This window comes from Cololabis saira, chromosome 6 (assembly GCF_033807715.1).
Source record: "Cololabis saira isolate AMF1-May2022 chromosome 6, fColSai1.1, whole genome shotgun sequence".
Classification (NCBI taxonomy): domain Eukaryota; kingdom Metazoa; phylum Chordata; class Actinopteri; order Beloniformes; family Belonidae; genus Cololabis; species Cololabis saira.
Window position 1 is genome coordinate 39,518,733 of NC_084592.1, and position 12,210 is coordinate 39,530,942.

A 12,210-nucleotide genomic window follows, 5' to 3' on the forward strand; every position below is an offset into this window, starting at 1 on the left:
TTACCCTAAGTGATGAAAACCAACAAATGAAAGAAAAAGTGAATACAGACTCAATGAAAGAACGATAAAACATGGACATCAAGGATGAATCAACATGGAATTTGGCCATTTTTCTAAGACAGTACAGACGCTGCTGACTTTTCTTGTAATTTAAGTTGGTGTTACTCTCAAATGTCAGCTTATTGTCTATTATAGTTCCCAGATACGTATAGGACTCTACAATTTCTACATCTTGTCCGTTAATCACTGTCCTATCTGGAGAGGAATGAGAACGTCTAAAATCAATACATGTCCTTTGTCTTTGATACATTAAGAGATTAAAAAAAAAAAAAAAATGAACTGAACTGAACTGAAGCGTAAGCGTGTTGATAATAAACTTGTTTTCTGATTGGACAGGGATGAAGAAGGAGGAGAACACCTGCGTAAGCGCTCCTTGCATCTGCCCTTCACCTACGCCACAGGCGAGGCCTTGCTCTACCAGTCCAACCATCCCATTGCAGGCTTTAAAGATGGAAGCCAGGAGAAAAACGCCAAGTCAAAGAGGAGTCGCACTGAGGGCCTGGTGGCGGACGGCCTGGATCCACACTCTCTGCTGGGGGCACTCATGAGTCAGGATGAATCGGTGTATGTCTGCCAGCCAGCCGTGGAACCCAAAATGTCCTTCCACAGTAGCTTCTTCGGCGAGCCGATGGACTTCTCTGGCTCTGAACCTCCCAGGCACTGCAGGAGTTGGACTGAGCCGTCTCACAGCGTGGCAGGTCCAGGCATTGCACAGCCGGGGACCAGCTTTGACCCGCTGTTGGCTACTCTGGACTCGCTCTCCCTGGAGGGACAGGCAGATGTCGCTGCGGCAGAAGCGGGCTGTTCCAACGGCGAGCTGTTCGGAGCACTGGAAGGGCTGGGGCTGAGCGCCGAAGACCTGGAGCTGCTGCTGCTTGATGAGCGGATGATCCGAGTGGAGATGGACCCCGAACGCATACCCACTCTGGACGACCTGCTGACCAATGACGAGATCCTCTCATATATTTACGACTCCATAGAAGGAAAAGTGGATCCTGCAGGGCCGGGAGGGCAGGTCTCTGCTCGCACCGCAGAGGTGACCTCCACCACGTCCTCGCCACCTGATAGTAACTTCACAGCTGATGCTAATGCCCAGAGACAGCTTCCTCTCTGCAACCCTGCTCTCGTTGGGCAGGGTCCCATCGTGCATCTGTCCCAGCAGATGCAGCAGCACCTCAACATGCGATCAGGTAAAGCGGTGCAGGACTGGGGCCAGCAAAATGACCGCAACACAATAGCTGACGGAGAGCTGCTTGGGCAAAATCTGCCCATCCCCAGTGGACAGTGGGCAGCTCAAGACGTTTTAACCAGTGAAGGGATACAGTTGGGACACTTGAATACCCAACAGGTGGTTTTCAGCCACTCAGAGTTGAACGGCGAGCTTCACCAGCCGCCCATGCATCTCCAACACCTGCAGCATCAGCAGAAGCAGCAGCTTTCTCAGCAGCACCACGCCAGACAGAACGGACTGTGCGGCGTCGCTAACTCGGAGCACTCTGCAGGGAAATCACAGTGGAAGGGTTTTGGATTCAGCGACAGTCTGGACTGTCTCAGCAACAGCCAAAAACCCATCATAAACACGTCTGTGGAGTCCTGCACGGGTTACGGCATGCCCGGTATTCACAGTTTGGATTACGCCGTGGGTATCCAGGAGATGGAGCACAAGCAGCAGGAGCAGATCCCAACCCCCTTCGCTCAGGTCATGTCCAGCCTGGCGCAGTGCCCTCCCCCCGACTCCGCCCTGGAGCAGATCCTTGGAGTCAGCAAGCCCTGCCAGCAGCTGGACCAGTACCAGCCGGGTCACATCAAGGTGAGGTCAACGCAACACAGACACGGTGTCCAAATCATAATCTCCTAAATGGTCTGCAGGTTCATCCAAGAGCGCTGGCGACAGTTGCGGCGAAACAAGCTCAAAACCTACTTTTCTTCCCCCTCTTTATTGTTGTCAAGCTATTAGTAGCCCCGCTCGGTCCCACCGTCCAGGAGCACCACGATTCTAGTCCCATTGGCCATTTGCCCGGATGTTTTGCGATCACGTCATGTGTTTGTTTAAAGGAACATGAGGCAAGAATAAGAAATGAGACTCATTAGCGCCACAACGACCGTCTGGGTTACTGCAGCCAACAGCGAAGCCGGCACGGGAGCGCGTGTGTAATCTCATGTGATTTTCAAATCAAGCTCTAAATATGACTTACAATGCTATCTTACCTGGTCAGTAGTAGTGTCCGACCGATCAGCCTTTTTTCGATTATTTCGATCACCGATTAGGGGGAAATCAAAAAGACCGATAGCCGATATCAGCCGATACGATTATTACCCTTTTTTACCTTTTTGGGAGAAAACAAATTTCAATACAAGAATTCATTTAAATGAATGGTGAGCAATTTATTGCTTTAACTACAACATTCTTAATACAAAAAGAAAATGCAGTATTTCAGTAAATGATCACATTAGATGCAAACCCCCCCCCCTTCCCCCATCCCTCTTCTTTACACCAGCATTCCTCAATAATGATAAATAAAAACAAAGCTGCATGGGAGAACTTAAATAAGAGGAATCTTCATACTGTAACTCAAACTGTGTAAAGTGTAAAAAAGGTTCATAATATTATTGTTTATTTATTTATTGTGGAGTAAATGTCCAAAAATGCATGTTCTGGTCCTGGTTTTACCTGGTTTTACCTGGTGAGCTCATGGCGCAAACAGGCCGAGTTTGGAAAAGTTAAAGCGAGCGGCGTCCCGGGCAGCAGCGCCGACACCTGCAGCTGGTCGGGGGCCAATGATAATGCACACACGACAGCACGTGACTGACATGTGTAACAGGGTGCGCTTGTTTTACCTCTCAGAGAAGGAGAGACGAGACGAGAGAGCGAGAAAAGCCTGTAATTTAATGGAGAAAAAAAATGTATAATAAAAAAAAAAAATTCAGGCAGTGGCGACCCGCCAAAATCATCAAAAATGTAAATATAAGATATGCACTTTATGCAGCCGATTTTCTTAAAAAAAAAAAAAAATCGAAATTATTTTTTTTCGATTTTTTTGGGGGGGGGCCGATATCGATTATTAATAAAATTATGAATATCGAATTCGATAATCGGCCACGGCCGATTATCGGTCGCCCACTAGTCAGTAGGAAATGAGCCATGTCAGCATCTGTTTTCAGTCCCAATTCAAGTTGAAGCTGCCTCCATGACTCAAACACGTATCCAATGTTTACTCGTGCGCCGCCAAGAACGCGCATGCAGCGTCATGTGACGTCACATCCGCAGGACAGCGCGGGAAATTCCGGCCCGGAATTGCAGCACATTTTGCAGCACACAGCCTGTTCAAGGCAACGGAGAGATACGCTAGAGGGCTCATTCTTTTTGGTTTGGAACGCTTCATCTGACATTATTACTAGAAAACTTAAAACTTATACGATTTTTTTCATAAATCCTGCCTCATGCTTCTTTAAGACATATTTGTCACTGTGTACTCCTTTTTAGCAGTTATCCTTATAAACAGTATGGCTATAGTCAAATAAAATGTGCTTTTCCTAACCAGGTACATGGCTGGAACCTCCCCTGACACTCCCACGGCCTGCTAGCGCCGTCTGAGTCGGAGCGTGCTCTTTGGGTTTTTGATTATTGATGCATTATCTATGCTGCTCCTCCCAGCATGCCCCTCGATGTGCTGCGTGTAAATGGATGCAGTCTGGCGGCGACTGAGTGCCAAGATAGACTCTGAGCGGACCACTCTCGTTGACTAGAGACCACGTTTTCATGCCCGCCGGGGCCAAGGGGTAAAACAAGGAATGCTACTTGTTTATGCAAGCGCACGCAGACGGACGTATAGTTGATCCTATTATAGTTTGCTCATGCGCTCCACAGGAAAGCAGATTTAAAAAGTGTTGTAACAGCTCAAAGACATTTCTGTTAACCACTGAACAAAACAGTGTCTGTGATAAAAATGCCTCACGGACAAGGAAAGACATGGGAAGGCTAAATTGCTAAAGAGCACTCGGGCAAACTGCATCGCTACTGGAAACATATTTTGTGAGTGGATGAAAAAAACTAGAATTATTGCAAGAAGCCAAAGATTACCATCAACAAAACATCACCCCAGTATTGAAGCACGACGGAGGGAGCATCATGATTCGTGCTTGCCTCGGTGCCTCAGAGCCTTTTTACATGATTGGGGGTGGGGAGTGTTTATCACAATTTTCCTGGAGGATAATATAAGAATTCCTGTCTATCACCTGAAGCTGGGTAGACCAAGCGTGGAGTTTAATCCATCACAGAATGGGTTCAGGGAAAATGAGATGACTTTTGGGGGCGGCCCGGTCTGAGCCGAGACCTTAAACTCATAGAGATGCTGTGGAATGACGTCAAGCGAGCCGTTCACACCTGACAACTTACAACCGTGTCTGAGCCGAAGTAGTTAAGTAACGATGAACGGTCAGAAATTCCTTCTCAGATCTGTCCAGGTTGGATCCAGAGGTACCAGAAACACCTGCTTGGAGAAACTGCTGCTAAAGAAGCTTTTAGATCCAAGGGTTCGCCTTCTGTGTCTGTGGATATTATGGTTCATCCGGGCTGGTGAATACTGAGGTGCTGGAGGTTCAGTGTTGTATGAGGAGGAACAGGAAACACGAGAATGAAAACTAAACCAAATTCATGTCCAGTTTCCCCCACGAGGGCACAAAGAGGATGAATCATAGTAATTTCACTCTCTGACCTTTTCCTTCTAATGAGTAACACAAAGTTTCTCACTGTGGCACACAGCAGGTCAACATTTAATACGCAAGTTCTCATGCTTTTATGGACAGACAGCCATGACATTTGCTACACAGAGCACCTGTGTCTGCACAACAGCCCATGCAAGGCAGTTAGAGCCCAATCCTGGACGTACACGGCATCAATCAAAAACCTCTCACGTCATTTCACAGCTCTTCCCCGTGTGTTTATGCTTCATTTATACCAGTACTGATGTGTTACAGGAAACTGATTTTGATCACCAGCTGTATGACTGTGTATTAGATGTTTAATTTGGTGTCGATCCAGTGCCACATGTGTTGCAAATCAATACCTGAACGCTGAGGGTCAAAATCCGGACTCCTGTAACCAAGTCATCTCTCTCGGTTACACTTTTCTATGCTTGCCATCAGCTCTGAAACCATTTCCGTTTTGGAACCATCGTCCTCAGTTATCCTTTTTTTAATATTTGGTGGTTGCAATCCTGAAACGAGTCCAAGCTGCCCATCAGGGAGGCGGGACGTAGCAGAGACTCAACGTAAGTCGCTGAGTCCTTCAGTAGCCAATGAGCTCCCAGATGTCGGCGATGTCGCCATTCTTTTTCTTTCTTTTTGTTTATTTTTGTCATCCAAAAAACAATGTTATTACATCGGTGCAACCATCATCATACAGCACACATGGGGAAAACAGCAAAACCAGAGAGGCACTACAGAGATGGCTCAAATAGATGTGACCAAAAAAGGTGTAGCTGAAGTATGAGCTTGTGATGCCTACCCTATTATCATACAATCAATACTAGACAATGTTTATAAAGAAGTGCAGGAAAAAAGTTAATGATTGTTAGAGGTAGGTGCAAAGAAGCAAACAAAAGCCTAGTAATAATTGTTACTCTATGAAATTTGGTGTCATTGACTACGTTTACATGCAGTCAAAATTCGGGTTATTGCTAATATTCCGGTTACTGAAACATTCTGAATATTCCGTTTACATGCGTGAGTAAACAGGGTTATCCCTGTATACATGGTAATTAATCATTCGGGATATCCCAATCAAACCAGCGACGCGCGGAGAACGTGATGATGCAATTAGCGTCATTTCCGCTTCTTCTTCCTGTATCCAAATTCAAAACAAATGCTGCTTTGCGCAACTTTTCGCTCACCTTCTTGTAAATCTCGCTATCCCGGTACTTTCTACCATCTACAAATTACATTACAGCAACATTACATTTATGAAGTGATTAGTCTCCTCCTCACTCGAGGTCTTGTGTTTCTCCGTGTTTATAAGAACTTCCTGGACTCAAAAGACCAGGATTCCTTGTGAACAGAGCATGCGCAGAAAACAAATTCATGTTCCGTTGGATGGGGATATTCCGTTTGGCGTTTACATGACCAAATATTCGGGTTTTAAAAGGAGTAACCCAGGGGTCATATTTGGGTTTTTAAAAAATATGAGCAAATTCGGGTTATTCAAAGGGGTTATTGGTGTTTACATGGCCGTGCAAATTCGTTACAGTATATCCCATTACAGTCAGTACTCGAGTTGAGGGGGGATGAGGGGAGATGGCATCCCCCCCTGAAATAAAAACGGTCAAAATCATCCCCCCTGTAAAACTGCCATCCCCCCTTTCCATCCCTTATGTCATTTCATCAATGAATGTGGTTTTACTGCTATTTCAACATTTAGAGTCATCACCAGAAAAATAACACCAGAAAAATAACTTATTTGACAATTTTCACCTGTTTCAAGTAAATTTTTCACTTGAAATAAGTAGGAAAATCTGCCAGTGGGACAAGATTTATCTTCTCATTACAAGCAAAAAAATCTTGTTCCAGTGGCAGATTTTTCTACTTATTTTAAGTGAAAATCTACTTGAAACAGGTGAAAATTGTTGTTTTTTCCAGTGTCCTTTCCTTGTTTTAAGTGTAATGAGATTTTTTTTTTTTTACTAAAATGAGACATTTTAACTAGAAATAAGAAAAATATTCTTGTTAAGATTTTGAGTTTTTGCAGTGATCCATTTTACTTATCCTGTGAAGGACAGAGTCATATTGATAAGTTCAGAAAACTGTTTTTTATTGTTGTGTTTTGATGTATTTGATGTAAGCCCAGTGGATATTTAAAGCTTACAGAAGGCTGCTTTTAACTGCTGCTATGTCATTCCTGCAGTATTTCTGCAGGTGTTTTGGTCAGTGCTATTATTTGTAATATATTATATTATTTGTAATCAGCAAAAATTATCTGTCCCCATATAATAAAATCCACCATCCCCCCTGATTTTTCTTTTACAACTCGAGTACTGATTAGAGTATATTTTTACACCCGTTGATTTTTTTAAAGGTATGAATTGAACTACACATTCTTAAGTCCTTTTCGCAACAATTCCATAGTTTTACACCATTTACTGAAGTACAATGTTCTTTTGACTTCTTTTGCCTTTTGGTTTTTGAACGAACCGGCCTTTCTCAGTTCATATTTGTTTTCCTGGATTTTTGAACAGCTCCTGGATACTGCGTGGTTTTCTTAGTGAGGCTAGTGACTACGTGTCCATGTGACCATCAAACGTTAAAACATGGCTGAATGTTCAGGCGTTAACTCTTCCTGTTGACCTCCTGCAGGCGGAGAACGACTGCATCCTGGACTCTCCTTACCCCGGCGGTGGCGGCCTGCCCAACGGGAACGGGCCGACGCCGCCCTCCGTCCAGACGCCGGGCTCCGAGACGTTACCCGGCCTCTCCAACCCGCCGGCCACCAGCTTCTACCTCTGACCACGTGAGCAACGGCAGTCGTGCAGCAGGACACTGTGAAGAGCTGAGACCCGGCACGACTGGAGCAGCCTTATACACATGTAGCCCCAACCAACACAGCTGTGGACCCAAGTGGTTTTTGTCAGTCGCTTTTTCTTTTTTTGGGTATTTCACCGGGACTCGGGGAGGTTCTTTTGTTGTACAGTATTATCATATGAGTTCATTGTTTACAAAGATGCAGTGAAGAGTGGTCGTTTATTTAAGTTATGCAGAGACATAAATGTGAGTCACATGAAGGCGAGTTTTATAATTCTCCTTTCAGATTTATTTCAAAATATAATTTAGAGACTAATGTAACGTTGGGACACTTTCGGGGGGTTGGGTCGGTATTTAAATATTACACGTCTATTATCGTTTTATAGTTTTGTTTTATTTCAAACGCCCTGAGAAAGTACAGAAAACACGAATGGGTCCATCTGGAAAGCAACTCCCTGCGTTTCGGGCTGACGGAAGCAGATTCTGCTTTTATCGCGAGACCCGGTGCGACTCTCACAGGGAGGTTGTCCTTCCTGACCACCATTTTTTTTTTGTTTTTTTAGGAGGGGGGGTAGGAAAAAAGATATTTATAACATTTAGTACGTGTTTAAGGAAAGTCTGGCAAATGTATGTACGTTGTAGCAACACCGAGCAGGGAACACAAATTGGTGCTAAGAAAAAGAAGTACGACTCACTTTGGGTTACCATGGTGACCTACTTTTCCATGATTCCACATAAATGAAAAAGAGATGTCCAGTTATATTTGTAAAATAACACAAATCAAACGATATACCGTATTGGCCCGAATATAAGACGGTGTTTTTTGCATTGAAATAAGACTGAAAAAGTGGGGGTCGTCTTACATTCGGGGTCTAGACGTTATACCCATTCACAACGCTAGATGGCGCCAGATATCTTTAAAGCGAATGCTGAACTTAATTCCCCAGGCCAAAGCGAACCCCTGTCACGGAGAAGAAAAATAAAAATAACAGTAAGAAAGAAAAGAGAAGAAAATAACATAAGAGATAACAGAAAATGGAGAAACATAGCGACAATCTGGAGAAAAGTGGGTCGAAGAAGTTTTGATGCAAACTTCAAGATCATGATTTGAATGAGGCAAAATAACATGCTTTTTCTCTCAAATATATTGTTATAATCATTTGTGTCAGATCTACTGTAATTATTTTCTGTATGAAAATTTAATTTGGTGTTAAAAAGTATTTTTTCAAATTTGAGTCTTGAAAAAGAGGGGGTCGTCCTACAATCAGGGTCGTCTTATATTCGGGTCAATACGGTAATTATTGATCAGAGTCCCTGTAATCAAAGGCGGCGTCACGTATGAAAGCCTTAACTCCTGCAACAGAGAGCTGAGCTGATCCAGATGATCCAAGATGCCCGGAAGGTTTACAACCTACCGGAGGATCCCAACTGTATTTACGACTGGTATCCTTTCAAGGTTTTACAAACCCATGCAGTGTTTTATAAATCAACTGAGACCTCAGAACCAAAGGCATATGATCCAGTTTCTGGTCTCAGCGAGGACTTCTGACTCGGGTGCAGCTGTGAGATCTATCTTTTATAAAAACTGTCACAGCAGTCAAGTTTACTCAAGATGAATGCATGAAACAGTTTTTTTTAATTCACTCCCGAGACCACAACAACACCCAGACTTCTGGCTCGATCGCTGCACACCAGCACTTACAGTGTAAGGTAAATCGGTTGCGGAGTTGCACAGGAAACTTTATATAGTTTTAATTTCCCCTTTGGCCAGATTTACTTTGAACAGGTTACACTTTAATCTTCCCATGTGACATGAATGGGATGTAACCGGTGGATGTGTGAGCAGGAACAAAGAAGGTGGACATTAGCATATTTCCATCAGCTTCAGGTCTCAGTAAATCTGAGATGAATTGGACACGTACATTATCACATGCACACAGGTCCAAACCATCCATCCATTTCTAAATCTCATCCCTTCCGACGTCCAGGAATGTGTTTGAAATTAGCGGCTCGGCTCATCTGGTCTTCTTCTTTTCATCTGTAACTCTTTCACCTGTGTTCCCTGAAAATAGCGCCGGTTTTTCCTCCCGTTCTGTTCAAACCCTTCAGAGTCGGTAGCAGTAAACCGGAATTGAGCATCAAGCGCCAGATAAATGCAGAATTAATGTAACATGGGCCCCAGCATAACCAAATCAACACATTTCCACTCGGTAAACCTGACTACTAGTGAATAAAAGCTGAAGTCCCAGACGCAACAGTGCAGAGAGCGTTAGCTCGACAAAGACGAGCTAAGACACATTTATCCCACTGCCAGCTTTACCTGCATTGATTTGTCATTTCCAGAACAGTAGCTGGTTTCTGAGTAGAGGTGGGTATTTTGGGGATATTTTTGAGTCATTAGCATATGTTGAAATACCTATAACGGACCAGCACGGCCTAAGGCATCATTTCCAACCAACTAAGAACTGGTCAATAATTTATAAACCCCATACTTTTATTGTTATTTAACGGTAACGTCTTTGTTGATATGAGCAGAGCTCGCAGTCCAGGAGCTGGAACGGACTGCACTGCAGATGCCGAGTAGCTGCTTTGCTAAACCCATCTTAGTATTTTTATGCTATTTTCAGCATTTAGATTTCGATTGGTGGCGTTAAACCACACCTCAGAGTTCAAAACTGGAGCGCAAAATGAAAAACCTTTATCCCTAGAGCTCATTTACTGTTTCGTTGATATGGACTGCTTTAGCATCCGTTTGTAATACCCAGCCATAATTCTCACTAGTCTGAATTTTGCCCTTTTTTAATGTCAGCTATAGAAAAAAGAGAAAGAGAAGCGTCCTTGTGTTGTCGGTTAAAACACAACAGGAAACTGTCGTTCAGCCCTCTTAAACTATAATTTAAATGTTAAAATTAAATATAGACAGAAAACCGTTCACCGGTTCACAGACAAAGTACCATCTTTGCCCTTTCAGATGAAAAAGGAAGCGGGAAGCGGTACCAGGCCCGTCAGCATGCAGTGACTGGGTTTCTTCGTGTTGAGATGGTTCTGCGCTTTTTATTACGGGCAAAATAGTTGTTCTAAAACGCACATCAAGAATGTAAACCTTCAGGTCCTCAGTGATTTTGTTGTTGAGCAGTTTTCAACAACGAGATACATCTGTAAACATTTGGAATACAGAAGTCACGGTTGGAAATGTCCTGCACTTTAACTCCGGGAAAACCCCCTAAATGCAGATGCGTTGTGAAAACAGCCGACCCCGATTGATGCTTTGGTTCCTACTCGAAGCTTTAGAAGCAAAGACTCACCTTATCTTTACAATTACTGTCTTCATTTTCAGCTGTCCTGTCTCCGTGGGGGTTTATTTCTTGTGGTTGTTGATCATCTCGAACCTCCGGATGATTTTCTTTCCCATTTTTTGAATTTTCGTCTGAATTTTTGTGGTTTAACCGACACGACTGCTCATTCTCAAGCAGCAAGCACTCGGTCGTTGATGAAGTGCAGGAAAAGAGAGGAAAAATGTTAGTTCTTTTGCAAATATGAACTCAGTTCAAGTCTGAAATCTTGTGAAATCCCCCTCGGGGGTCAGTCGGTGCGGGCGGACACCCACATAAACACACTCTGGATGCACAAATATCCCAGAGTTGCCATCTGAAGTCATAACATCCCCGCCTACACCAGTTTAAACTTCACATCAGCCCATTAACGTGCAGTACACTTAGTTGTAGAATGACAAAACCGAGAAACCAAATGTTGGAGAGATCCCTGCTGGATGGACGCAGCGATGAATGTCTCTTGTGAGTAGTAGAACGAGGGATGCTGAGCAGGTTTATCCACCAAGAAATGATGCTGGAAAGAGATTTCATTGTTCAGATTTATGTCATTATTGGTGTTAATGTTCCTGTTTTCGTTGAGATGTGATACACACATGGATGTTACACGTTTCTTTTTTTCTACTGCAGAAATGTTTGACTGCTGTGACTCACGGAGCAACGTGAGAAAAATATTTGTATATAAAAGCAAATCCAGGTATGTACATAGTTTTCCATGGAGCGTCTCGTTTAAAGCACGGTTTATAAAACACACAAAGGTCCTGTAACGACTGATTTCTTTGTTCTTTGTTTGTTCTTTGTTTTTTAATTGTAAATAGTAAATGCTCTCACCACAAAACACTGGACTCTGACAGCCTGAAAACGGTGCCATACTGCTGAGACTCGTTAAGTACTGTAGTTTGGGATGTTGCAGAGTTTTTGTTGACATGACGGAGCGTGAGGAGGAGTACCGCAGACCCGACTCGTGACTGCTCTTGTCAGATGTATGTTTATTTTCTCCTTTTTGAAATAAAGGATTTCTGCAGTCAGAAATGCGTCACAGGCTCGTCTCTGACCGGTTACACGTCTCACTTTCTAATTTTAAAGGTTTTTGTGGCAATAGTGGCCTTTATTTTAGAAAGAATGTACAGGAAACGGTAGGGCTGGGCGATATGGACCAAAAGTCATATCTCGATATTTTCTAGCTAAATGGTGATACTCGATATATATCGATATTTTTTCTGTGCCTTAATTGGGGTTTCCCCCAAAGCATTATAGCATAGCATCTCTGTTAGCATCTCTGTTAGCATCTCTGTTAGCTTCATTTTTT

General features: G+C 43.5%; 1 protein-coding gene across 2 annotated transcripts in view; it reads left to right on the plus strand.

Moving 5' to 3' along the window:
* LOC133446178 (aryl hydrocarbon receptor-like) overlaps window positions 1-11,933 on the plus strand; it is a 73,007-nt gene extending 61,074 nt beyond the window's left edge. Inside the window, exons 10-12 of one of the 2 annotated variants that reach the window (XR_009782805.1) lie at window positions 397-1,870; window positions 7,408-11,598; window positions 11,720-11,933. Coding sequence is in view for 1 of the 2 variants with exons in the window: in XM_061724094.1 (XP_061580078.1) it covers window positions 397-1,870; window positions 7,408-7,557 (1,624 nt within the window). In the remaining variant the exon portion in view is untranslated. Of the gene's footprint in view, window positions 1-396; window positions 1,871-7,407 lie in introns of both variants that reach the window. The other variant, XM_061724094.1, reaches the window with a different exon arrangement.
* Window positions 11,934-12,210: the final 277 nt, after the last annotated feature.